At 42.4% G+C, this 27,395-nt stretch overlaps 1 protein-coding gene and 1 long non-coding RNA gene across 3 annotated transcripts in view; one reads left to right on the forward strand and one right to left on the reverse strand.

Annotated features, from left to right (window-relative positions):
* Positions 1-9,646, forward strand: part of PLXNA2 (plexin A2) — a 308,762-nt gene extending 299,116 nt beyond the window's left edge. The window contains exons 29-32 of the mRNA XM_083172831.1: positions 787-956; positions 2,636-2,848; positions 3,196-3,346; positions 5,566-9,646. Coding sequence (XP_083028957.1) covers positions 787-956; positions 2,636-2,848; positions 3,196-3,346; positions 5,566-5,661 — 630 coding nt within the window. The 3' untranslated portion in view covers positions 5,662-9,646. The remainder of the gene's footprint in view (positions 1-786; positions 957-2,635; positions 2,849-3,195; positions 3,347-5,565) is intronic.
* The window catches only part of LOC146060042 (uncharacterized), a 119,125-nt gene that overhangs the window by 5,005 nt on the left and 86,725 nt on the right, over positions 1-27,395 (reverse strand). The window lies entirely within an intron of this gene.

Here is a 27,395-nt window from a genome sequence, read left to right on the forward strand (position 1 = left end):
CCTAAACATTACCAGAAAATGAAAAAAATTGACCAGGTCCAGGCTGGCGAGTTTGACAGAACCAAAACACAGGGATGGGGGGTGACTATTGGACCAGTCCTGGTTCCGAAAAGAGGGGGACAAAAGACTGTGGAACTAGCATTGGCTCCAACAGCTAGCAGTGTTGTGCCACAGCCGGGGAAACTTTTTATGCAAGATCCCCCAGCCGTCACATGACCACCCTGGCTGGTTAGCCCTGGGGGTCCCCCCACCATGCTTAACACTTCCACTTCCCAGGGATGTATGTTAATAAAGCATGTATGTTTCTAAAGCTCTACTTGTTAGTGTAACATTGGTTATGCAGTGGGACTAATGCCCAACATGCTGGGACTTGTGGTTCTCCAAGTCCCTGCATACATGGGGAGGCTTTCTGGGACTTGTTGTTCCACAGCACATCCCAATGTTAAATGTTAATTCTATTATTTTACCTCAAACTTATCAGCCCGGCATCCACCGCCTTTGGACGCCAGAGACAGCCCCGGGCTTCAGTCCTGGAAGGGTTAATCCTGGGGGGAACCCTTTAATGGGGTTGTCCCCAATCCCCTAGGGACTTCGTCCAGGGATGGCCAGCCAGGTGTTCATGTGACAACTGGGGGATCTTGCATAAAAAGTGTCCCCTGGCTGTGGCATTATACCGCGGGCTGTTGGAGTTTAAAAATAACATGTAAACCTAGAAATTGCATGAAATTGTTTAAACAGGAGTATATAGAACTTAGAGAACTCACTTATTAATGATTTATTCTAAAGGGAACTTTACAGAAGTTTGTGGATGACCTGTTTGAGACGTTGTTCAGTACAGTACACCGTGGGAGTGCCCTACCTCTTGCTATAAAGTACATGTTTGATTTCCTGGATGAACAGGCGGACAGGCACAGCATATATGATACAGATGTAAGACACACTTGGAAAAGCAACTGGTAAGTGAGTTGGGGTGGAAATAAAAAGATCATAGCAATGGCAATACCAAACCATATTATAGATACTGGGAACTCCCCCCCACACACCTCCCTGATTTCCCCGGAACATCCTGAATTTAACAATGCGCTGGAAGCATGCTGTAGATGTGTAGACTAGCATTCACGACATATTGGCCATTATTCTGGTTGGTGCGGTAATATCCGCGTGCGTTTGTGCCGCCGATGTTTTGTGTCTGCGCATGTGCAGAGGCGTCTCTGCGCATGTGCGAGCAGGGCGTACGGCCAAATCCCGCATGAAATGTGAACACTCCGAACAGGGGGTGGAGAGGGGCGTGAAGGGCTATTTGGGCTCATTACCATATGCATACGCCCCGCGTTTCATGGGCGTTCCCATGCAAACGCTGGGCGTACGTATGGTAATGCGGCCATGACGCACGTGTAGGGGGCGGACATATGACATCGCCGGATGTCAGCTGCCCGCCCAGATCCCTGCTTTTGCACGGAAAAATGTCCGTGTGGTCTGAGGTTGCGGGAGCTGGTGGACCACTCGGTCCTGCATTCGATGTTCTGCGACCATCGAATGATGGGGGAGGTTCCCTGAGATGGAGGAGGCGTATTCCATGAAAAATACACGTGCGGTCCGTTCGGCCAGCTTTTTACCGCGTACGGACGGAGTTGGCGATCCGCATGGAAGGCGGGGTTTCGCACGCATGGTCCTGGCCGCATATTCGGATCCGGCCGCACTGATCAGAATAAGGGCCATTGTACCAAAGTTCTATTGTAATTGAAAATTTGGTGAATGTGAAGGGCATTGAAACACATGGAACACATTAACAATTAAATTAATAATGTGTTTAAAAAAGGGGCAGACTAAATGGGCCAAGGGGTTCTTATCTGCCATCAAATTCTATGTTTCTCTGTAAATGTTGATCATTTAGTATTGATGGAAGTAATTTGTGGCAACAAAACATTCCCCACACCATCTTCACCTGTCTGAACTGCTGACACAAACAAGGATGGATCAATGGGTTCATGTAGATTACCTCAAATTCTGAATCTATCATCCACATGTCACAGTAGAAGTTAAGATTTGCCAGGATTTCGACCGCCGGCATATTGACCGCATACCCCTCTTTACCCCAGTGATTTTGCCCACAGAACTGCCAGTCACTGGAAGTTTTTAGCAAATCAGTTTAATCTCCAGTAGATCATCAGATTCTAAGGGGTTTATTTACTAATATGGGAGTTCTATTGAAGATGGGATGTTGCTATGGGCAACCAATCAGATTAAATCTATTAGCTTCTAGAAGGTGCTAAATATATAAGAAGTAGATTATTATTGGTTGCCCATAGCAACATCACATCTTCAACGGAACTCCCATCTTAGTAAATAAACCCCATATGGCACAAACAATCATTGCCTGATCATAGTCACTGTAGATTACATCCATGCTCATGTTTGGTCTGAGTAATAACTAATCTCTTGACCATGTCTGATTAGAATATTTTGCTTGCCAAGCAGGTAAACCTAATAATAATAATAATAATAATAATAATAAAAGGTTATAAATTGGGAAAAATATGAATTAAGAGACAGGATAGGAATGGGCAGGTGAAATAAATCATTCGATGAAACGATAACTTATCAATACTTACATTTCTTCTTTTCAATAATACAGCCTACCACTCCGGTTTTGGGTGAATGTCATAAAGAATCCACAGTTCGTGTTTGACATCCACAAGGGCAGTATCACCGATGCCTGCTTGTCTGTTGTGGCACAGACGTTCATGGACTCTTGTTCCACCTCAGAGCATCGGCTAGGGAAGGATTCTCCCAGCAACAAGCTTCTCTATGCTAAGGATATCCCCAACTACAAGAACTGGGTGGAGAGGTCAGTATGTAAAGCCACTAGTACTTTACTGTTGGTATCTTACATGTTCTTAATTGAGTTTAATATTTCATGGGGGTGATTTAATTCAAGGTATTCAGCATCAACATTTTTTCATTGCAACCAATAAAAGTGCTAAGGAAAACTTGCCATGTGGAGTCTGCCATAAATGGTTTGCTACTGTATGTGCCGGTAAAGCAATCCAATGCCGCTAGGTGGCCCATGTATTGACCATTACATTTCCACAATGTAAAGGAGTACGAATAACTTTTTATATGACCATGATATTTTATATAAGAATGAGATTATAACTTGTATGACTGGCTCATGAGACATGTTGTCCTTTGCAGGTATTATGCTGACATTGCCAAGCTCCCAGCCATCAGCGACCAGGACATGAATGCCTACCTCGCAGAGCAATCTCGCATGCACGCGTCCGAGTTTAATATGCTAAGCGCATTGAATGAGATCTACTCTTATGTCAGTAAATACAGTGTGGAGGTGAGTAATAAGAGGGCTTGAAAACTCCAATTCAGAGGGAAGCGGCATAGCCCAGTCTGAACAGTGAAAGAGTATGAACTGTTATATAATCAATATATTTTTATATGCGAGTCAGCTCATCTTTGTCCTTGTGGATAAAGAGTTCTGCAGTTGACATGCTCTAATAGACCTAGTGTTGGTTTAAAGCTTATTAATTTAATTATCAGTTGAACTTAAAGAATGATGAAGAACAGGACTGCCATCAGAAATTATGGGTCCGGAACTGCCAAAATAGACAAGCCCCCACCACACACACACTGCTTATTATACACACACTGCCCCATAGCCACACACACACACTGCCCATAGACACACACACAATTGCCTGCACCGCCCCCTTGCAGCTAAAACTTCTCCTTCTACACCCCCTTGTAGAGCCCCCACACCTTACCATTGAGAGGGGACCCGGGTGAAAGCATTGTGGATCAGGGCAAGGTCAGCTCGCAGACCGGCATCCAATCAGGAGCTGCCGAGTAGCAGCTCCTGATTGACTCAGTCTGTGAGATCTGATTGGCTCATGGCCAGCACTAAATTCATATTACCATGCAGCTGGCCCAAGCCTCATTCCACTCTGCTGTCAACCAGGCTCCCTGTCAGTCTGGGATGGGGAATGAAGTCCTGATCGGTGGTGGCCCTGGTGAAGAATGTAAGCATATTGCTTGCAGAAAAGGTAAACTCCATCCTGGTGTCACCTAGACAAATATTTTAGAGAGTTTTTCTATTGAATAATACACTTTACACAAGCACTTTATCCATTGTTGCATCTCTGTTGCATTGTTCTCTGTTCAATAGTAAATGGTATTATCTCCTGACGTAGTGGTAATAAAGAAGGGTTAATTCCCACTGGATATGCAGGCGGTCTTCTCTTATTGTGAATCTGCATACAGCACACACTCTCGCTACGTCCCTCCTTTGAGGTGCCTACACAATTATACACCCTCTGAAAATGTAGATATGTAACATAGCATATTGGGGGTTATTCTGATTAATTTGCTCCCCTATGCGTTTGAACGCAGAATAGAGGATTCCTTTCTATTGCCTCCAGCATGTTGTTAATGGAAAACATGCTGTCTGTATGAAAAGAGGCAGCCTTAGTAGTAGTGAGCAGAGTCCAGGGTGCCTACTGTACTTCCGTTTCAAGCTCATCCTGAGGCAGGCCTTCATTATACAGCTGAGGGGATATGTGCTTCTGATTGGAGGGATCACAGCCTCCAATCACCACTGAAGCTATCAGAGACCCCATCTGAGTGTCAGCTACATTATTATGCCTTTATATATCATTTATGGAAATAGCTTTTTAAGGAGTCATAATAAGTTAAGATGACTTAGAAAACGCCAGCAAAGTAACATTTTAGGTTGTAAGAATTATTATTGTTTTCAGAGGATTCTTCTCTAAAACAGATGCCCTACTGCAGGAGTGTATGCCATTTTTTTGTCCACAGTATAATTTATATGTATACCTACTTCTGCTGTGCTTCCTCACAGTCAGTAAGTATATGTCATTTATTTAATAATGAGTTACCATCAAAATGACGGAACTACATAACAGTAATGTGTGGGCCTGAGCAATACAACACTTGAATTGTTTTGTCAGGCGCCACCTAGTGACCGCCGGCATGAATAACACTTGAATTCTTCTCACAGAGGTGCAAGCCTTTTATTATATAGGATAAAACAAAAATCCCCATCTCTTACATAGTTGTAAAATAAATAATCACCAGTATGCTTCTGAGATATTCGTTCTTTCTGTGACAGCTCGGTGCTGTGCAAGCACATTAGGATTGTTTGTTGTATTGTTTTTGTAGATTGTTTTTCTGACAAACTGAATAAAAGCGCTATCACAAACAAGATGCAGAATACACCCAATGGCATGATACTGCTTGTGATGGACAGCTGAAATGCCAGTTGATAACCACTACATGTTGACACAATAAAAGCTTCTCAAATGTCATTGTTTATACCACGCCAGCCCTGAAATTTCAAGTTTGAGATCCAATTTCTTTTTTGTGCTATCGGGCCTGATGTGGTAAAACTTACTATCCAGGTCAATAGAGGAACAGCTTTTAGGATAGGGCTTTATAAATAAACAACATCCCATGTACCAGCCGCAGAATGCACTGTATAAATGACATATTCCTTGCTGTGCACTGTAGATAACATCTTCATCTTCTCTTCTGTAGCTAATCACAGCCTTGGAACAGGATGAGCAGGGGCGTCGACACCGCTTAGCCTACAAAGTGGAACAGCTGATAGGGGCCATGAGTTTTGACAGCTGAATTTCATTGCTTCCCCTTAAACACAGAAAGGGGACAGACTTGTGGCAAAGACTCTTATGGCAGAGACCTGCAGGCTTCCATGGAAATTCCTTGCAAGTGTGAAAACACATAAAGAGTCAGAAGGTATTCCTGTGGATTACTTTGCAGAATGAGGAAAGCAGCCAAACCAGCTCCACACTCACCATCCCCCTGAGAACCTGAAGACTACACCTGAGTTTCCACAAGCCCAGCAGGTTGATGATTGCATGTTGTATGTAAATTAAGAGACTGCATAACCGGAAAAGACTCAATTCTTCTCTTTGTTGGTTTGGTTGTTTGTTTGTTTAGCTTGTTTTCTCTTTAAAGGACTCATATTTTTAGTATTATTTATTGCTTTTTAGAAAGGGCGTGATAAGGGGGAAGAGTACATTATTTTTCATCCCTATATGAGAAACAGAAAGGGAATTTTTCATAGATTTCAGTTCTTAGAGAGCCACTCTCGGCATATTTTGCACTGGTTCAATGATGACTTTCAAGAGTTGAAAAACAGAGAACTGTGGAACTCTGCGACAGCGTATATCCACATCCTGTTGGCCTACCGGAGGACTTGCACTCCATCATCTGTCTTATATGAAGCTGCACCGAAGGTCAATTCAAATTCACCAGCTAATTCAATTATGTATTTCTCATATCAAGAGGCATGTGTCCAATAAGCCAGTGGGATGACCCCTTAGCTTCTTTATGAACCTGTCACAAATTCCATTGCTTTTTTGTATTTAAACCGTGGCCTACAGCTCTTCGTAGAAGGTCTTACGATCCATGAAATACTTAGGTTGTAAGAGAGTATAGTTTGCATTATAAGTGTACCAAGCAGATTTCAGAAGAACGTTATACATTTCACAGAAAATGCCATAATACCAACCCTCTATTCAATACGATATATTGAAAGCATTACATTTGTATACTAGTTTGCATTGCACAATTCCTTACAGCCTTCATGACCAAAAAGAACGTCAGTGGTAATATTAAACATGTAGGTTATTATTATAGTAACACTATGCATGTTGCTTTGTAGTTTATATTGGTGATTAGGTTCTATAAAGATCATAAATCCGTTACTAGTCAGTATAATTCAATATCGGAGTTAATGCAAAGTGTTTTAGACAGGTATAATATGTAACATACAGACGTTAGATATATATATGAAAGCCTACTCTAGAACTGCCCTCTTGTAATCCTTTTGCTTTTCTAGCAATCTTTGCAAATGAGGGCATCCATGTAGCTTATGGTTTTATTGTAATCCTAAAGCCATGAAAAGACATAGGAGCTTATATATATTTATGATAGTTCTTGTTAAAATGAAATGTGAACATACATAGATATAGACTTACAATTACCACATAGACTTTTAAATCAGTTTACCTATGAAGATTTCCTGGGCTGTCCTATATTAACAAAGATCAATTTGACAGCCGGTAAAACGTACGTTAGGCATTAAGGACTTTGTGCCAAGCAAATGATCATATACAACGGTTCTGTATTTCTTACTATAACAATACCAATGTGCTGGCTTTGGAGTTTATATATTATTTAGCTATGTGCCAATGTGGTAGTAAGTGCATCTTGGTACAGAACAGTATTCAGCATTGACTACCATTGAAAACTGTTATTTTTGTAATCGATAAAAAAAAAAAAATAGAATTGAAGGTATATGTCTCTTACAGATGACAAGGTGTATTAAATCTTAGCATTGTGCTCCACGGTGTCCTAGCTAGAGAATGTTTATTCTGTCATATCGTAAAAAGGCGCTGGCTCATTTGAATTCACGTCTTACAGTTTTACAAAGCAGATCATCACAATTTATTATTTATTTATCCGAAACATGCTTAAACTACAGGGTTTTTGTTTCACATAACCTTTCAGTTTTCTAATTTTGTCCATAAACAAATTACTACTGCCCGCTGAAATAAAATGTCTTAAATGAAACAGCCGGCAGAACAAAGCCATACAGTTTTAGGGTATGACGGAGACAAGTCCAATAATCATTGCCATGATCTGAAAATATATTTGATATCATTGTGTTTTTACTCAAGTATGAAGATCCCATTTAAGATCTTTATTTCCAGGGGCTAGGGCAATCACTGATATGAGCCATGTGTGTCATTGCAGATGACCAGTGCAGGCCACACATACTGTGATATCACTGAGGATATTTTCCTGATATCGCCGTAACAGCAATGCTTGTAAATGATCCATGCAAACTCAACTTTATGCTTGTATGTGCAGTCATGTGGCAATCATACTAACAGGCCTATGTGATTTGCCTAATTGGCTGTACCTATCCAAAATAGCCACAATGTGGGGTTCGGGCCTGAGCGGCAGTTCAGTTTAGCGCAAGTCGAATATTACCAGGCATTTACTGACGATGGGCCAGATGCACTAAGCTTCAAAAGTGATAAAACGGAGACTGATAAACCACCAACCAATCAGCTCCTACCTGACATTTTTCAAACACAGTCTGTGACATGGCAGGTAGGAGCTGATTGGTTGGTTGTTTATCACTCTCCATGTTGATGTCTTTAAAAACATAAAACATTAAATGAAGAATGTGCCAAAAGTTACTGAACATGGCTTAAATTTACTTTCATGTTGAAGTATTATATTTTAGTGTAAAGTCAACACTGAAGCCAATATTAGCCTGTGCGTCCGGTGTACAACATGTTGTAAGGCCACAAGGCATAGTTACAAAAAAGAAAAGTGTCACCAAGTCAACTCTATTAAATAAACACCTGGGTCTTCTGCTATCCAGGTACCATGTATTCAGTGTAGTCATAAGCATTGCCCCACAGGTCATATGTTTACAGCAGCCATTACTTGAAATAGCATTGGATATTTATTTTGTATCTCTTTGTTTGTAATTTTTTCGCTCTTGGAACACCTGCCTCGTGTAATTTTGATTGGTGGTTTAAGAAGGTCTGACGGAACATTCCTTTACTTACTAATTTGTACAGTGCTAAAGTAGGTGTCACCTGTAAGTAGCTTCAGGGGATCAGTGTTTCTAACAGATTTTAATAATCATCACTATGTTCAAAACAATGTTTTAGCTTATAGAATTGTGTTTATGTCTATGGTACTGTTCATGTACCTCCAGGAGAATGTGACTAATGCAACCCACTTTTAAATGCAATTTGCCAATTCCCCACCTGCAGACCAAAGCCCCCTTTGACCTTCTGTCATTCAGCCCACTTGAGTCCAACTAATGTATTGCTGGGCAATACCTTACTGGCCGTTTGGGTATTCAAAGGTTTTATCTGTATGTGATGTTTGCAATTGTTGACCTGTACTTCAGCCTGTGCTACCCCAGTTTGTCTCCTGCATTCCAGAGTTTGTTAAACCATATGCCTTCTTGCCAAACACTTATATAAAGCAAATAGTTACCGTATTTTTGGTAGTTGAATGAAAGTTATACTGTATTGTTTATATTTCAATTATGTCTGTTTACCAAGAACTGTAGGTTTGTTATATTAACTCTGTTATCTCCTTTTAGAATTATATGCAGGTTGGAATAACATGAAGGAAACTAAAATGTAAAGTCGTGCCAAAATCTGGACTGTTCATTATTCCATAAACATCTTTACTTTCCTATTGATAACACTTATGTTTCTCAATGTGTCACATGATAACCCAAACCACTCAATCAGATTGCAGAATGTCAGGGCACCCAGCTCTCAAGTTCCGCTGCACTTCTGTACGATAATTGTGTCTTTGTTTTTCCCCTCTTATTTTTTTACGTCTGCCTTGCTTCTTTTCTGTCATTTTTACAGTTGTGAAAAAAAAATGTAAGAAAGTTTTAATTATTTAAAAAATGTTCGGAGACAAAAAAAGTTTTGTTATTATTTTAATATATTATTGTGTACCTATTGTAAATATGAAACACTCCTATTTTGCAAGCCAAGGACCCACTTTGTACTATTGTTATATATAAATAAAGTTTACTGGAAAAACACTTTTTTTTTCTTGAAGTTATGACTATAATAAAACAGAGTGAGTCATGGCAGGGCCAGACTTTCCACATGTTTCTAACCTTAGAATTAATTTGATAAAAGAAGAATGGAGAGCAAGTGTTATCAAATCTATTAACCCATAATGGGTAAGAAGAGATGAGGTAAAATGATTGGGTAGAAAAATAGATGCCATGAGCATCTAACATTGCTTATGAAACAACAATATGTTATTTTATAAGCAATTGTAATGGGAAAGCTCTGCGAGTGAAAAGAGCCTATTTATCATAGTGGGCTGGATGGTCCCAGATGATTAAGTACTATGTTGTGGGGACAGCTTCTATGTAAAGATCCTGTTCCAGCGATCAGTATCACTGCTACAGAGGTACAGTTGTGTTGATCCTTTTTTGATGCCTGTCTGCCCAACTGCGCATGCATGGCCTGAGGTTGCGCTGTATCCCGCCAAAGGTCCTTTGCAATCCCGGGCCTCCTTGCCATAGGAAAAAGCGATGCACCGAGATCAAGCGCTATCTGAAGATGGCATTGTTTCTTGCAAACAAGTTTACTGAATATTATGTGATCATAAAGAACCCCTAATAATTAAAGGGCCCATATCCTAAACATGTGAAAAAAGGCTTTTCAGCTTGTGTAATGGACACATAAAGAATTGGCCACTAGAAGCATGTAAAAAAATAAATGAAAGTTTATGTTATGTATGCAGTGAGAAGCCAAGTATACATTAACATACAGCTGTATCTTTGGCAATATGAAAAAGGATGTTTTAATAATAATCAATCAACTTATTACACCAGGTGTATTGTGCTTCTGCAGCACCCTTAAGTATTTATTTGTATTCATCATGCTTCCCATTATCCTCTCTACGCCATATTGTTTTCCACGATACACCACATGACACAGATAATTGCAAGCCACATACTGTACAAAAAATAAGACCTCATCCCCACAGCCTTTTCTTCTAAATTCTCAGACCAGGTGATCCTCCTGTCCTCAAGTCTCGAGAACCTATACATTTACTAAAATGAACATCCAAGTGAAGTGGGATTATGATCTGAGCTAAAGTGAGTAGTCCCAGACCTGCACATAATGTGAGTGCCAGAAAGTACATAAGCTGGAGTACAGACCCACTGTGATCTTATAGGCTTTCTTAAACTATGGTGATCATAGACCTTTCCACCCTTGGCTGGTTCCAGATGAGTGACGGCACAATGTTGTGTCCCATCTTTATTATTTCTACTTCAAAGAGGAAATAGATAGAACTTTGCAGAAGTACTAATTGGATACGTAAGGTAATCGCTTGAGGGAGATGTGTAGAGTATTTATTGCTGTTTAACTTAGTAGTGAGTTATGACTGTTATTTTCAGAAAATATCAAAGCTTTGTCATTCTAGGTTTAGCAGATTCATTATTCTAGTTGGCTTCCCTACAGGCTCCTCCTCTGCCTCACTGTCACCACCTCAGGCTATTTTCTTCCAATTTCAATATCTTTTCTGGGTGTCTCTTTCTTGCTTGTACAGACCAATCTGTTTAGAGGCATTCTCTGATACCTGGAAGTGGCATGCGATGCTTTGCTCATAATGTTGCAAGTCTGACTATCTCTATGAGTTTCTTCTTTCTTGCAATTATTTTCCCTCTCTAATCCTAGTTGTGCTTAAAAAAAAAAGCACCTCTTTTTCGGGGTTGGGACATGAAAAATTTCCGATCGGAGTTTAGCTGCTGTATGTCCCGCTGTTAACCAATGTTTTGTAACCGGTTGCTCTGCCACCCATTTTATAATAACCAGGCGATGATTCGCCATCCTATCTCTAAATGATGTTTCTGTTTTGCGGACTTAAACCATTGCACAGGGACAAGTAAGTATGTTGATGGTGAATTTTGAAGTACATGTAAAGACTTCCCGAATCATGTAACGTTTGCCCAAGTGTGGATGGGAAAAATTACCCACAACCAATAATGAGCCACATGTCGTACAACATGTGGAATGGTAGCAACCAAATTTGCATCTTAAAAGTGTCCTGTATTGCTTGTATCTCCTAAGCCTATAACATCAATCTTGACTAGCTTGCTACCCCTTGAGTAGGCTTGCATAATACCTGTCCCCAATAACATAGGCAAATCGGTACTTGTTTCCTAGCACGGCGCCCATCTTATGCCATCGCATACCACTAATTAAGGTATGCGATGGGACCCGAGTTTCAGGTCCTAAGAGGCGCACTGTACAATTTTAATATCGCGTTGCATCGCATGCCATTACAATGGCATGCAATGCGATGCGATTTGTAATTGTACAGGCACCCTGATGGGTGATTACTATGTTAAATGCACCCCCACTATCAACGCAAACCCGCCCCCACTATCAACGCAAACCTGAAGCGTGGCGAGCGCAGCGAGCCCACAAGGGATGGCGGTATGCGTCCTCTGACCTTTTTATACCCCCACTATCCATGTCGGCGTGGAGTGGATCTTATATAGTGTGGCTAGCCACCGAGCCCAAAGCGTGGTGAGCGCAGCGAGCCCCTCGAGTGGACGTGGAATACATGTGAAGTAATCCGCGTCCCCTCGTGGGGCTCGCCACACTATATAAAATCAACTCCACGCCGACGTGGATAGTGGGGTTATGAAAAGGTTGGAGGACGCGTACCGCCGCCCCTCGCGGGCTCTCTGCGCACGCCACGCTTCTGGTTGGTGTTCATAGTGGGGGTGGCGTTAACAATGGGGGTGCATATAACATAGTAATCACCCATCAGGGTGCCTGTACAAAAAAAAATTGTTTTGATCGCATCGCATGCGATCTGGTCACATGCGATGCGATCGATGTGATCAAAACGATGGAATAAGATTAAAATCGTGATCGCCGTGCTAGGAAACAAGTACCGGCAAATCATTTTCTGGATTAATGATAGGCCATGATTTACCCATGGTATTTCCTTCTTTGTGTCACTATTTGTCTGCATATTGGGTTTTAAACAGTTTTGTCTAGATAAATTATAAACTTTACACTTGTTTTTAACTAGTTCACTGTGCCTATACCCTCTCTGTTCGAATTTTGTGACCAGAGAATCCAAGGTCTCTTCAATCTGTGCAGGATCACTCACAATGCGACGTTCCCATACCACCTGTAAAAAAGGTAATCCTTTTCTTAATGCCACCGGGTGGAAACTCTCATGTAACAATACAGAGTTTGTGTCTGTTTCTTTAACAAATATAAACAAAAGTCACCCTCAAGTCTATCTATTTTATAGGTAAATTTTACCACACTAGATGACTCATTATGGCGATCAAAAATATCTTTAAGGGAAACGTCATTGACCGACCATAAGATCAATAGATCGGCAATAAATCTTACATAATGCAGGATTTTATCATTTTGTGGCTGTTGATAGAATAGTAGCGACTCCTGATAATACATGTAGGCATTGGCATAAGATGGGGCCACATTCGACCCCATCACCACGCCCCTTCACTGTAGGTAGTACCTGCCGTCAAAGTAGAAATAGTTATGTTTAAGTACTAACCTAAGTGAATCAAGAAACGGGGGAATAGGTGGACCTTGGTAATGTGGATTGTCTGTCAACAGTTGTTTGTGGCCTCTACAACCGCATCATGTGGGTATAGGCTTACCACATCCACACTACACAAAATGGTATCTGTATAGTATTCAAATTCTGCAGCCCAATCAATAAACTGGTAGTATCTTTAATACAAGATAACATTTTCTGTATACAGGGATTAAGAAGAGTATCTAAGTACACAGAGAATGGCTGAAGGAGTGACCCCCTGGCAGAAATAATCGGTCTGCCAGTGGGTTCCTTAAAATCTTTGTATATTTTCAGGAGCATAGGAAAATCTACCATTAAGGCTCTATGCAAATCAATAGACAAATATCCATCAACAACAGCTTTTGTATACCCTCTTCTTTGTGCATACCCCTAAAGCAGGCATGTCCAAAGTCAGGCCCGGGGGGCCAATTGCGGCCCATGATGTCACTTCAAGCGGCCTGCAGCCTCCAGCCAGAAGCGTGCGGCTGGAGGCTGACGTGGGACGCACAGCACAGGACTCTAGAGGTGCGCCTTTACCTTGCTGGCTTGCTGTCTGCATTGGTGAGGGGGTGCCGGCTGCCACTGTGAGACGTGTTGGCCGTCTTTCAGATGAGTATGTGTCCAACTCCTGCAATTATATATCACCCTCCACCGCGATCACAGTGACAGCAGGGAGGGGGAGGAGCAAAGGGGAAACTTGCTCCCGTAATATGTGGCACGGAGAAGGGCGGTGGTGGGAGCCCAAGCATCTGTCTCCTGCAGGGGACTATACAGTGCAGGGAGGCAGTATGTGGTACATTCAGAGAAGGGTGGGCAGGCTGGGGGACATAGTGAATGGGGGTAGAGTGGGGGGCATACAGTGAATGGGGTACATACAGCGAAGGAGGGGCAGTTTATGGGAATATACAGTGAAAGGGGCAGGCTGGGCGACATACAGTGAGTGGGGGCAGGCTGGGGGACACATAAGGTGATGGAGGGGCACGCTGGGGGACATACGGTGAGTGGGAGCAGACTGGGGGACACATACGGTGATGGAGGGGCACGCTGGGGGACATACAGTGAAGGATGGGCATGCTGGGGGACATACAGTGAAGGAGGGGCACGCTGGGGGACATACAGTGAATGGGGGCATGCTGGGGGACATACAGTAAATGGGGGCATTCTGGGGGACATACAGTGAATGGGGGCATGCTGGGGGACATACAGTGAATGGGGGCACACTGGGGGACATACAGTGAATGGGGGCAGGCTGGGGGAAATACAGAGAAAGAGAGTCAGGCAGGGGAATATAGAGTGAAGGAGGGGAATGCTGGGGGACAAAGAGTGAATGGGGGCAGAGTGGGGGGCATACAGTGAATGGTGCAGAGTGGGGGGCATACAGTGAATGGTGCAGAGTGGGGGGGGGGCATACAGTGAATGGGGCAGGCTGGGGGACATACAGTAAATGGGGGCATTCTGGAGGACATACAGTGAATGGGGGCAGAGTGGGGGGCATACAGTGAATGGGGGCAGGCTGGGGGAAATACAGAGAAGGGGTCATGCTGGGAATATACAGTGAGTGGGGGCACGCTGGGGAACATACAGTGAGTGGGGGCACGCTGGGGGTCAAACAGTGAATGGGGGCACGTTGAGGGACATACAGTGAATGGGGGCAGAGTGGGGGACCATTCTTATGTGATAAATGGTTCAAAGAATGTCAGGCTGAATGGTCGGCCCCCACACATTTTCACGTCACCATATCTGGCCCTCTTTGCAAAAAGTTTGGATACCCCTGCTCTAGATATTACGGGTGAGATTTAATAGGATGACAGATTCAGAAAGTGAGAGATTTGGGAAGAAATCTCTAGTTTTTTTAAAGAGGCAATCATTTATACTGTAAGACCAGTTTGATTTTGCAGTGTAAATAATTGCCGGGTACTTGTGTACTAGCACGGTGCCCATCGCATCGCATACCATAAGGCATACGATGGTATGCGATGCAATACAATGTTAGCAGATGTTATACAATTCTAAATTGTAGACCATCGAATTGTATGCCATTGTATGGCATATACAATGGTATAAGATTTTAAATTGTATAAGCACCCTAATGGGTGTTTTCAATGTTAAATGTGCCCCCTATAAGATAAATAATTGTATAAGCACCGTAATAGGTGCTTACAATGTTAAAAGCACCCCCACGCCACCCGTGCTATCAACGCCAACCCAAAGCGTGGCGAGCGGTACGCGTCCTCCGACCTTTTCATACCCCCACTATCCACGTCGGTTGAACTTATATAATGTGGCGAACGCAGCAAGCCACCGAGCCCGAAGCGTGGCGAGCGCAGCAATGCAATGAGATGCAATTTTAAATTGTATATACAATCTTTAATTGTATAAGCACCTTAATAGGTACTTACAATGTTAAATGCACCCCCACGCCACTGCCACTATCAACCCCCACTATCCACGCCGGCGTGGAGTTGATTTTATATAATGTGGCGAGCGCAGCGAGCCACCGAGCCCGAAGCGTGGCGAGCGGGGTGCTGCAGAACCCTTGTGACACCCTATATATGAAAATAAGGTACTTCTTTACTTTCACGGCGCCACTAGATTAGGACAGATAGGAAATCGCGGTCATCGCGGGCATTGAATGCACTAAAAAATCGGGTGCGACGCGATGCCCGCGATTTCCCATAGGGACCAATGTTAAATTTCTCAATGGACACGATTTTCTGTTCAATGCCTCAATTGACACGATTTTTCCATAGGAAACAATGTTAAATGGCCCACAGAGGCCAAATAGGCACCCTCAAGTTGTTAACGCCACCCCACGATCAACGTCAACCCGAAGCGTGGCGAGCGCAGCGAGCCCGCGTCCTCCGACCTTTTCATGCCCTACTATCCACTAGGGCGTGGAGTGAGAATAGAATAGTGTGGCGAGCGCAGCGAGCCACCGAGCCCGAAGCGTGGCGAGCGCAGCGCGCCCCGCGAGGGGACGCGGATACCTGTGAAGCCCGCGAAGGGACGCGTTTACCTCGCGGGGCTCACTGCGCTCGCCACGCTTAGGGCTCGTGGCTCGCTGCGCTCGCCACACTATTCTATTCTCACTCCACGCCCTAGTGGATAGTAGGGCATGAAAAGGTCGGAGGACGCGTACCGCCGCCCCTCGCGGGCTCGCTGCGCTCGCCACGCTTCGGGTTGACGTTGATCGTGGGGTGGCGTTAACAATTGTGGGGGTCATTTCACACTTGAGGGTGCCTATTTGGCCTCTGTGGGCCATTTAACATTGTTTCCTATGGAAAAATCGTGTCAATTGAGGCATTGAACAGAAAATCGTGTCCATTGAGAAATTTAACATTGGTCCCTATGGGAAATCGCGGGCATCGCGTCGCACCCGATTTTTAGTGCATTCAATGCCCGCGATGACCGCGATTTCTAGTGGCGCCGTGAAAGTAAAGAAGTACCGAAAATAATAATGTAGGTAGGCTTCACTTATGTGGAATAATATGTAATAGGCATTACGGTGCCTATTTACAATAGGCAAAAAACTGTAAAGCAGTGGCTGAAAAACTTATAAAAAATGCTTCTACTCTAAATAGTTTGGATATATACCTGTATGCAGCCGTTCAGGTCAAATCAAGCTTAATAAAGCTGATATAGGCATACTGTAGTTCAATTTATGTATCTGCACATTTTTGCTTACGTTCATTATCATTTCTTTTTTGCATAACTTCATATGTCTGTTCATGATTTTGTATAAAACAATAATGGGCCCTCAGAATGCTATGCATGATCTCTCAGCTGATGCTGTGTGCTGTGCGATCTCTCACGGCCAGTATTGTCCGATAAGAACACTGACCCCGACCGATTAATATCCAGTGTGCTGGTTATTAATTGCTGCGCATCACTATGGCTATGGCCCCTACACATACACACAGCGATGTAAGGGCATTTTCTAAGTGATGTACAGTAGTTAAATTAAGTAACATCGCTCAGAAAATGCCTGTATATCGCTACATGTGTAGTCACGGGTATGGATTGTATGGTCGACCTAAAGATGGTCGACAGCCATTAGGTTGACACCACTAGGTCGACATGGGTCTAGGTCGACATGGGACAAGGTTGACAGGTCATTAGGTCGACACAAGCATTAAGTGGACATGGTCTAGGTCGACAGTCAAAAGGTCGACATAGGGTTTTTAATGTGTTTTTTTTTACCCGAATGTCGACATAGTCGACATGGACACAGGATTAAGTGTACCGCTACGCTCGGCACACTATTTTATTCTCCCACCACGCCTTAGTGGATGTTAGGACATGAAATACCACCTGTCGTACATGTCGGCTCAAAAAACTGTGAAAAACCCCCATGTCAACCTTTTGACTTTCGACCTAGCTTATGTCGACCTAATGCTTGTGTCAACCTAATGACCGGTCAACATTGTCCCATGTCAAGCTAGACCCATGTCGACATTGCAGTATGTCCTCCTAGTGGTGTCGACCTAATGACTGTCGACCACCTTTAGGTCAACCAACCGACCAGATCCCATATGGCCCATTAGATCCAAAAATGTTTTTATTTATTTGGCAAAACTCCTAGTAAATAAAATAATAAAGTCATTATTAAAACCACAAATGCATCCAAACTAACAAAGAGCCTTTACAAAAGAGCAGTCATTTGCCTAACTTCTCATACATGAACCTCTTACAGTACAGTATGTGTTCCCTAAATGTGCATTTAATATACTGTACTTATATTTAACATCTCATACTGTCAGAAATAGATATTTACTATTAGAGAATAATTATTTTCATGCCAATGTTGTCATTTATAAGCCCAATTTGCCCAAGATGCAAAAATGCCAATTGCCCCTTAGGGAAGCTGATAGTTCAGACATTAATGAGTAAGTAAAGACATTAATATATTAAAGGATGTGTATTACAAAGCTGATTATATAGAGTAAATAACATTTATAATTAACCCTTTGAGTGCCAAGGGAATTTGTCAAAAATTTGTCAAAATAGGTATGAAAATTACCAAGCAATATTTTATTACTTTTGAGTGCAAACATTGCTGTGAGAGATCCTCAAAATATCCATTAACCCCTTCACGACATTTGACGTATATATACGTCATGGCCGGGAAGTACTTCCCGACCGTTGACGTATATATACGTCATGGCTTAAAACTGTCACTGCGTCTAGAGACGCAGTGACAGAGGGACGATGTCTGCTGTCCCTGACAGCAGACATGTCCGTGCATGCCCAGGGGGGGCGGCGATGCCGCCCCCCCGTCGGCGATCGCTGTGATTGGCTGTTCATTGTGAACAGCCATTCACAGCGTTTTCTGTGTCACCGGCGAATAACGTTCGCCGGTGACACGGGATCGGAGGTGATTGGTGCTGTAAAGTACAGCACCAATCACCGCGGGGTGTAAGGGTGACACTGGTGTCACCCCACCTCACCCCTCCCGCCCCCAAAGGCCGTGATTGGTTCGTCGGACCGACGGACCAATCACAGCCATGGAGGGGGGTTTAAACTAACGGTGACTGCACTGCAGACGCCATTCCGGTCTGGAATAGCGTGCAGTGCGGTCACCGTGCCCAGCTGCCGCCTATACTGACCAGAACCCATCCAAAATACTTACCTGATCATTGATATTGCTTATGATTGTGACATCTTGTGACATCCTGTGACATCTTGTGCTGCTGCGATTTATTAGATAGAGAGAGAGTTAGAGAGAGAGAGATAGAGAGAGATAGAGAGAGATAGAGAGGCCTAGTGCTATATTTTGTGCTGCTGCAGTGTGATAGAGCTATAGATAGAGAGATAGAGAGAGATAGAGAGAGAGAGATAGAGAGAGAGATAGTGACAGATTGTGCTATATATTTTTTATATAACTGAAAGAGATAGAGAGAGATAGAGAGAGATAGAGAGGCCTAGTGCTATATTTTGTGCTGCTGCAGTGTGATAGAGCTATAGATAGATAGAGAGAGATAGAGAGAGATAGAGAGAGATAGAGAGATAGTGACAGATTGTGCTATATATTTTTATATAACTGACTGCTGCCCCCCCTTTTGTGCTGATCAGTATAAATTAACTGATCAGCAACTTTTTGGGGGCGCAGGTTTTTTTTTATATATAGATATACCTGTCAGTGCTGCTGCTGCAGTGTCATAGAGTGATAGATAGTGAGAGATAGAGAGATAGAGAGAGATAGTGACAGAGAGTGATAGAGAGTGCTAAATTTTGTGTCTGCTGCCCCCGCCTTTTGTGCTGATCACTATATCTGAGGTGATCAGCAACTTTTTGGGGGTACAGAGGTTTTTTTTTTTATATATACCTGTCAGTACCACCAAAGGTTGTGCACCTGCTGCCCCTCACTGGTAATCAGTGTCGCATCACTGATCACCTTTTTTTATTTTTTTGTGAGTGCTGTGGGGTCTTTTTTACATTTTTTTTTTTACACACACTGTGATTTTGTGTGTGTCCTGTGGCCACTGTGCGCTGATCAGTGACGTACATCACTGATCAGCTTTTTCGGCACAGGGTTGATCTATTTTTTTTTTTTTGGATCAAATTCCTGTTGCCTTTGAGCGCTGTTCAGTGACGGACGTTACTGACCAACATCTGTGCTCAATTTTTGGCGCAGGACCTTTTTTTTTTTTAACCCCTTCCATTTTTTTTTTTTTTTAACCCCTTCCATTTTTTTTTTTAACCCCTTCCATTTTTTTTTTTAACCCCTTCCATTTTTTTTTTTTTTTAACCCCTTCCATTTTTATTTTTTTTGTATTTTTTTTTTTCTGCACTACACACTACATACCCCCCGGGTTGAAATAAAGTTTGTACCCCCCCCTACACTATACACGTGTTGAAACATTTCACTACCAGTAACACAAAAATATAAATGGCATCCCAAATGTCATCCCAAATGTCGTCCCAGTCATCCAGGAGAATGTATTCGGTGGAGGAGGCATATGCCATGCTTGCCTCTGACTCTGACACAGCCAGTGAGGCAAGCGGGGAATTTGAAGGATTTGTCTTAAGCTCCTCTTCCTCCTCTGATGATGAGGGACCCCCTCAAAGACGCCCCCGTAGAGCAGCTGAGACCCCCCCCCCAATAATTGATCTCGTATGGACCCCACCAACAGACAATTTTGAGCCCCAGGTTCCTGAGTTTTTGGCCATCCCAGGAATCCAATTTGATTCAACAGGTCTCAGAGAAATTGACTTTTTCAAATTATTTTTCTCTGATGATTTTATAAATTTAATGGTGGACCAAACTAATTTATATGCCCAGCAGTTTATTGCTCAAAACCCCACGTCATCATTTGCTAGGTGGACCCCTGTAGATGCAGTAGAGATGATGACGTTTTGGGGTCTGGTGTTACATATGGGCATAGTAAAAAAGCCACAAATTAGGCAATATTGGAGTACAGATGTTCTGTACAGCACCCCATTTCACCGTATGGCCATGCCCCGGGCTCGTTTTGAGGCAATCCATAAATTTATACATTACACCGATAATGCACAGTGCCCACCCAGAGATGATCCCACCTTTGACAGGCTATTCAAAGTCAGGCCGGTCATTGATCATTTCAGTGCCAAATTTGCAGAGCTATACATCCCTGATAAATGTATTAGTATCGACGAGTCCCTTATACATTTTAAAGGAAGGGTTAAATTCCGCCAGTACCTTCCCAGTAAGAGGGCAAGGTATGGCATAAAAATGTATAAGCTGTGTGAAAGCACCACAGGGTACACCCACAAGTTTAGGGTATATGAAGGGAAGGATTCAAGAATTGAACCACCAGAATGCCCCCCCTCCCTCGTAGGTGTTAGTGGAAAAATTGTCTGGGATTTAATGCACCCCTTCCTGGATAAGGGTTATCACCTCTATGTGGATAACTTTTACACCAGCATCCCCCTGTTTAAGGCCCTTGGTTCAAGAGGTACAGCAGCTTGCGGTACTGTGCGCAAGAACCAAAGAGGCCTCCCCAAAACGCACATTGCCCAAGTAATGAGAAGGGGTGAAAGCAGGGGAATATGCACCGAAAATATGTTGTTGGTCAAATATAAGGACAAGAGGGATGTCCTTATACTGACAACAATTCATGGAGACAGTACCACCTCCATCCCTGTACGAGGTACCAGTACCCACACCTCAAAACCAAATTGTATCCTAGATTACAATAAGTACATGGGCGGAGTGGATCTTTCAGATCAGGTACTGAAGCCGTACAGTGCCCTGCGGAAAACAAATATCTGGTACAAGAAGCTGGCCGTGTATATCATCCAGATGGCACTGTATAACGCTTACGTGCTATTCCGTTCTACCGGCCAGAGGGGGACATTTATGCACTTTCAAGAGGAAGTCATAAAGGGCCTAACATTTGGGAACCAGCAGGCAGAGGGCCCCAGTACTTCTAGTACTGGCCCCCGTATTGTACCAGGGCAGCATTTTCCCAACGAAATCCCCTCCACTGCAAGAAAGGGCAGGACACAAAAAAGGTGCAAAGTTTGCTATAAAAAGGGAATAAGAAAGGAAACTATTTTCCACTGTGAAACTTGCCCCGACAAACCCGGCCTATGTATAAAGGAGTGTTTCAAAATATACCACACATCTATGGATTATTAGGTTCATCATTTCACCGTGCTTCGGGGGTCTTGCTAATGCCACATAGCACCCACCATTCATTCCACCAGAATCTGAGCTGCAAAAACCAAAAATCACTCCTTCCCTTCTGAGTCCTGCCATGCACCCAACTGGTATTTTTTGGTCACATGTGAGGCATTGCCGTACTCTGGAGAAATTGGGGCACAGATTTTGGGGTGCTTTGTCTCCTTCATTCCTTGTGAAAATGAAAAATTTTGAGCCAGAAGTACATTTTTGTGTAAAAAAATGTATTTTTTTCATTTTCACTGCCCAGTTGTACCAAAATTGATGAAACCCCTGGGGGTTTGAAATGTACACTATACCCCTAGATGAATTCCCTGAGGGGTGTAGTTTGCAAAATGGGGTCACTTGTGGGGGGGTTCCACTGTATTGGTAATGCAACATAGCACCCACCATTCATTCCACCAAAATCTGTGCTGCAAAATCCAAAAATCACTCCTTCCCTTCTGAGTCCTGCCATGCACCCAACTGGTATTTTTTGGTCACATGTGAGGCATTGCCGTACTCTGGAGAAATGGGGGCACAGATTTTGGGGTGCTTTGTCTCCTTCATTCCTTGTGAAAATGAAAAATTTTGAGCCAGAAGTACATTTTTGTGTAAAAAAATGTATTTTTTTCATTTTCACTGCCCAGTTGTACCAAAATTGATGAAACCCCTGGGGGTTTGAAATGTACACTATACCCCTAGATGAATTCCCTGAGGGGTGTAGTTTGCAAAATGGGGTCACTTGTGGGGGGGTTCCACTGTATTGGTAATGCAACATAGCACCCACCATTCATTCCACCAAAATCTGTGCTGCAAAATCCAAAAATCACTCCTTCCCTTCTGAGTCCTGCCATGCACCCAACTGGTATTTTTTGGTCACATGTGAGGCATTGCCGTACTCTGGAGAAATGGGGGCACAGATTTTGGGGTGCTTTGTCTCCTTCATTCCTTGTGAAAATGAAAAATTTTGAGCCAGAAGTACATTTTAGTGTAAAAAAATGTATTTTTTTCATTTTCACTGCCCAGTTGTACCAAAATTGGTGAAACCCCTGGGGGTTTGAAATGTACACTATACCCCTAGATGAATTCCCTGAGGGGTGTACTTTGCAAAATGGGGTGACTTGTGGGGGGGTTCCACTGTATTGGTGCTTTGGGAGTCTTGCTAATGCAACATAGCACCCACCATTCATTCCACCAAAATCTTTGCTGCAAAATCCAAAAATCACTCCTTCCCTTCTGAGTCCTGCCATGCACCCAACTGGTATTTTTTGGTCACATGTGAGGCATTGCCGTACTCGGGAGAAATTGGGGCACAGATTTTGGGGTGCTTTGTCTCCTTCATTCCTTGTGAAAATGAAAAATTTTGAGCCAGAACTGCATGTTTGTGTAAAAAAATGTAATTTTCCATTTTCACATCCCAGTTGTACCAAAATTGGTGAAAACCCTGGGGGTTTGAAATGTACACTATACCCCTAGATGAATTCCCTGAGGGGTGTACTTTGCAAAATGGGGTGACTTGTGGGGGGGTTCCACTGTATTGGTGCAACATAGCACCCACCATTCATTCCACCAGAATCTGTGCTGCAAAATCCAAAAATCACTCCTTCCCTTCTGAGTCCTGCCATGCACCCAACTGGTATTTTTTGGTCACATGTGAGGCATTGCCGTACTCGGGAGAAATCGGGGCACAGATTTTGGGGTGCTTTGTCTCCTTCATTCCTTGTGAAAATGAAAAATTTTGAGCCAGAACTGCATGTTTGTGTAAATAAATGTAATTTTCCATTTTCACATCCCAGTTGTACCAAAATTGGTGAAACCCCTGGGGGTTTGAAATGTACACTATACCCCTAGATGAATTCCCTGAGGGGTGTACTTTGCAAAATGGGGTGACTTGTGGGGGGGTTCCACTGTATTGGTGCTTTGGGAGTCTTGCTAATGCAACATAGCACCCACCATTCATTCCACCAAAATCTGTGCTGCAAAATCCAAAAATCACTCCTTCCCTTCTGAGTCCTGCCATGCACCCAACTGGTATTTTTTGGTCACATGTGAGGCATTGCCGTACTCGGGAGAAATTGGGGCACAGATTTTGGGGTGCTTTGTCTCCTTCATTCCTTGTGAAAATGAAAAATTTTGAGCCAGAACTGCATGTTTGTGTAAAAAAATGTAATTTTCCATTTTCACATCCCAGTTGTACCAAAATTGGTGAAACCCCTGGGGGTTTGAAATGTACACTATACCCCTAGATGAATTCCCTGAGGGGTGTACTTTGCAAAATGGGGTGACTTGTGGGGGGGTTCCACTGTATTGGTGCTTTGGGAGTCTTGCTAATGCAACATAGCACCCACCATTCATTCCACCAAAATCTTTGCTGCAAAATCCAAAAATCACTCCTTCCCTTCTGAGTCCTGCCATGCACCCAACTGGTATTTTTTGGTCACATGTGAGGCATTGCCGTACTCGGGAGAAATTGGGGCACAGATTTTGGGGTGCTTTGTCTCCTTCATTCATTCATTCCATTTTCACATCCCAGTTGTACCAAAATTGGTGAAACCCCTGGGGGTTTGAAATGTACACTATACCCCTAGATGAATTCCCTGAGGGGTGTAGATTGCAAAATGGGGTGACTTGTGGGGGAGGTTCCTAACTTTTAGCACTTATGGTGCCTAGAAACCTACATGGTGCCTAAAAAAAAATCTCATAAAAAGGAGGCTCCAAAATCAAGTAGGTGCTCCTTCTATTATGAAGCCTGTGGTTTGGTCAACGTGCACACTAGGGCCACATATAGGATATTTTTGAAAACAAAAGAATTGGGGGAATCAATTTTTAGTCACATTTCTCTAGTAAAATCTACTGTATTCATTAAAAAAATGTATTAAAATTGAAACTCTGCAAAAAAAAAGAAATTTTGAAATTTCACCTACACTTTGTTTTAATTCCTGTGAAACACCTAAAGGGTTAACAAACTTCCAAAATGCTGTTTTGAATACTGTGAGGGGTTCAGTTTTTGAAATGGCATCATTTATGGGGGTGTCTCACATACAAGTCCCTCAAAGTCACATCAGAACTGAACTGGTCCCTAAAAAAATCAGTGTTTGAAATTTTCATGAAAATTTGAGAATTTGCTATTCATATTGTAAGCCTCCTAGTGTCTAAAAAAATTAAAAGGAAGTTGAAATAATGATGGAAACATAAAGTAGACATATGGTCTATGTTAGTTATTAACTATTTTGAGTGGTATGATTATTTGTCTCACAAGCAGAAAATTTAACATTTTGCAAATTGCTAAATTTTCCATTTTTTCACGATATTTTGGTATTTTTCACAAAAAAACACAGACTGTATCGACGAAAATTTACCACTAACTTGAAGTACAATGTGTCACGAGAAAACAATCTCAAAATCACTGGGATAAGTAAAAGCAAAAAAAAGTTATCCCCACTTAAGTGAGACATGTCAGATTTGAAAAAAAGGGCTCTGTCATGAAGGCACAAACTGGCTCTGTCATGAAGGGGTTAAAGATGCCAACGCTGCTCACAGCGACTGTTCTTTTTTTGGGTGAAATATTTAACTAAAATTCAATTAACTGACCTGGCTGTATTTGTAATTATTTAAACTGAAAGAACAGTCGCTGTGAGGGATACTGGCATGATCTGTATTCCCTACCACATGTACACGCACACGCAGACATTCTAGTGTTAATTTGTTGGGAGCCAATTAGCCTACCAGTATATTTTTGGTTTGTGGGAGGAAACCGGAGTACCCGGAGTAAACCCACGCAAGTACGAGGAGAATATACAAACTCCGCACAGTTAGAGCCATGGTGGGAATTGAACGATGACCTCAATGCTGTGAGGCAGCATAGAGCCTGCCTCACAGATTACACTTGGCAGCATAGAGCCTGTCCATCTGCCATCAGCTGTTCTTATATTCCACAGCTATTCGGATTATTCACACTCTCCCAGACATACTATTGAAATAATTATGTGGCTGGATCCACAGGAAATAATGAACATCAGTTTTTCTATTTTTACAATGTACAGTATAGTGGAGGCAATGTCGCTATCACTGTAAATGTGGTCTTCATTAGTAACATTTTATCGGCAAAAACAAAAATGCAGAGGATGAAGAAGCCGTGAAAGTGAAATATTGCAAAAGTAGCAGTGCATAGCGAATATCATTTCAAAATGAAAATGGCTGCAATAAGAAATATAGCCATGATTCACAACATATAGCAAACATTTTACTGAAGCTATTCCCATTTGTAATTTGTTTTTACAATACTGACTTGTGGTTTTCAACCTTTAACTGCAAAACTCTTTAAAAATGTATTGTGACTCAGGGCAAGCCACTTAAATATTCATTTTGTTAGAGCCCCGGCCTCCTGGTCTCGTGTGCATTGACAAAAATGACTAGTGTTGTTTTACATGTTTGTACATGAAAAGTACTTCCATTGTATTTCATTTTATTGTTTCTTAAGGACATGTATTCAAATAACCTTTGATTTGGGAATCATAAAATATAAATAAGACATTGCGGTATTGTGCTAAATTAATTAACGTCAGCATGTGCTCCCTCCCCCACAGAAAATCCAATGCCTGATACCCGATGGATTAAAATTGGATATATCAGATATATTTTCATTATTCATTATATTATTTTAATTCCTGTAATCAAGAGTGCCCTCTAATTCCTCCTAGGCCCCCTATTGCCCCCCTCTATCTGCAATACCTAGCAAGAGATTCTTTTAACTGCTCAGAGGATTTGGACGAATGGCAGACTTGTTTTGGATAATTAAAAATGTCATTGGCATTTGAGCGTCTGGATGAGGATAAATTATTCCTCTCTATTAGACCCTAATCAAATCTCATGGGACACCCTTCACAGCTATTCAATTTAATATCCATGCCAAGGTATTATCAGAACTGCTGTATAATAAAGTCCTTGAGTAACCCTTTCATTGTCTCATTTTGCATCTGGTATAGCTGGGTTTAACACTCTGGGCTGCAATCTCAGGACTGTGCTATACAGTACCTTTTACGGAACATAAGCTTATTAAAGGGAAGTTTTGCATTTGTACAGATCACACAGCAGTGTGAAATGTAATTTTAATTAAGTGGCTATGCACACAGGAGGAGCCAGTCTGCATATAAATGACTTCTATTGCAGGCGTCTGAGCGAAGTAATATTAGAGAGGCTGCATAAAGCATGCACGTCTATGAAGATGTCTGGGGTATTGAAGAACACTATCATACTGACATGCATAAAAAAAAAGTTCCATTGAACACAAAATGTATTACAAATATATTGCATCCTACCAAGTTGTTTAAACACTTACTGACATTTGTATGCATATTAAGTACATAACAGCAATAATAAGCAAGTTGTTTCTACATCCACTTTTGTTTTTTGACAAGAATGTGACGTTAGGTTAGAGCAGAAGTTGCAAGCAGGAGGAGGAGTTTGCAGGTGCACACTAAATATATATGCTAGACCTTTTAATATCTTGCTATATTGCATTTGAGGTTATTAGCATAGTATTAGGGCCCCTCCC

The sequence above is a fragment of the Crinia signifera genome, chromosome 2, assembly GCF_055691185.1.
Source record: "Crinia signifera chromosome 2, ASM5569118v1, whole genome shotgun sequence".
NCBI lineage: Eukaryota > Metazoa > Chordata > Amphibia > Anura > Myobatrachidae > Crinia > Crinia signifera.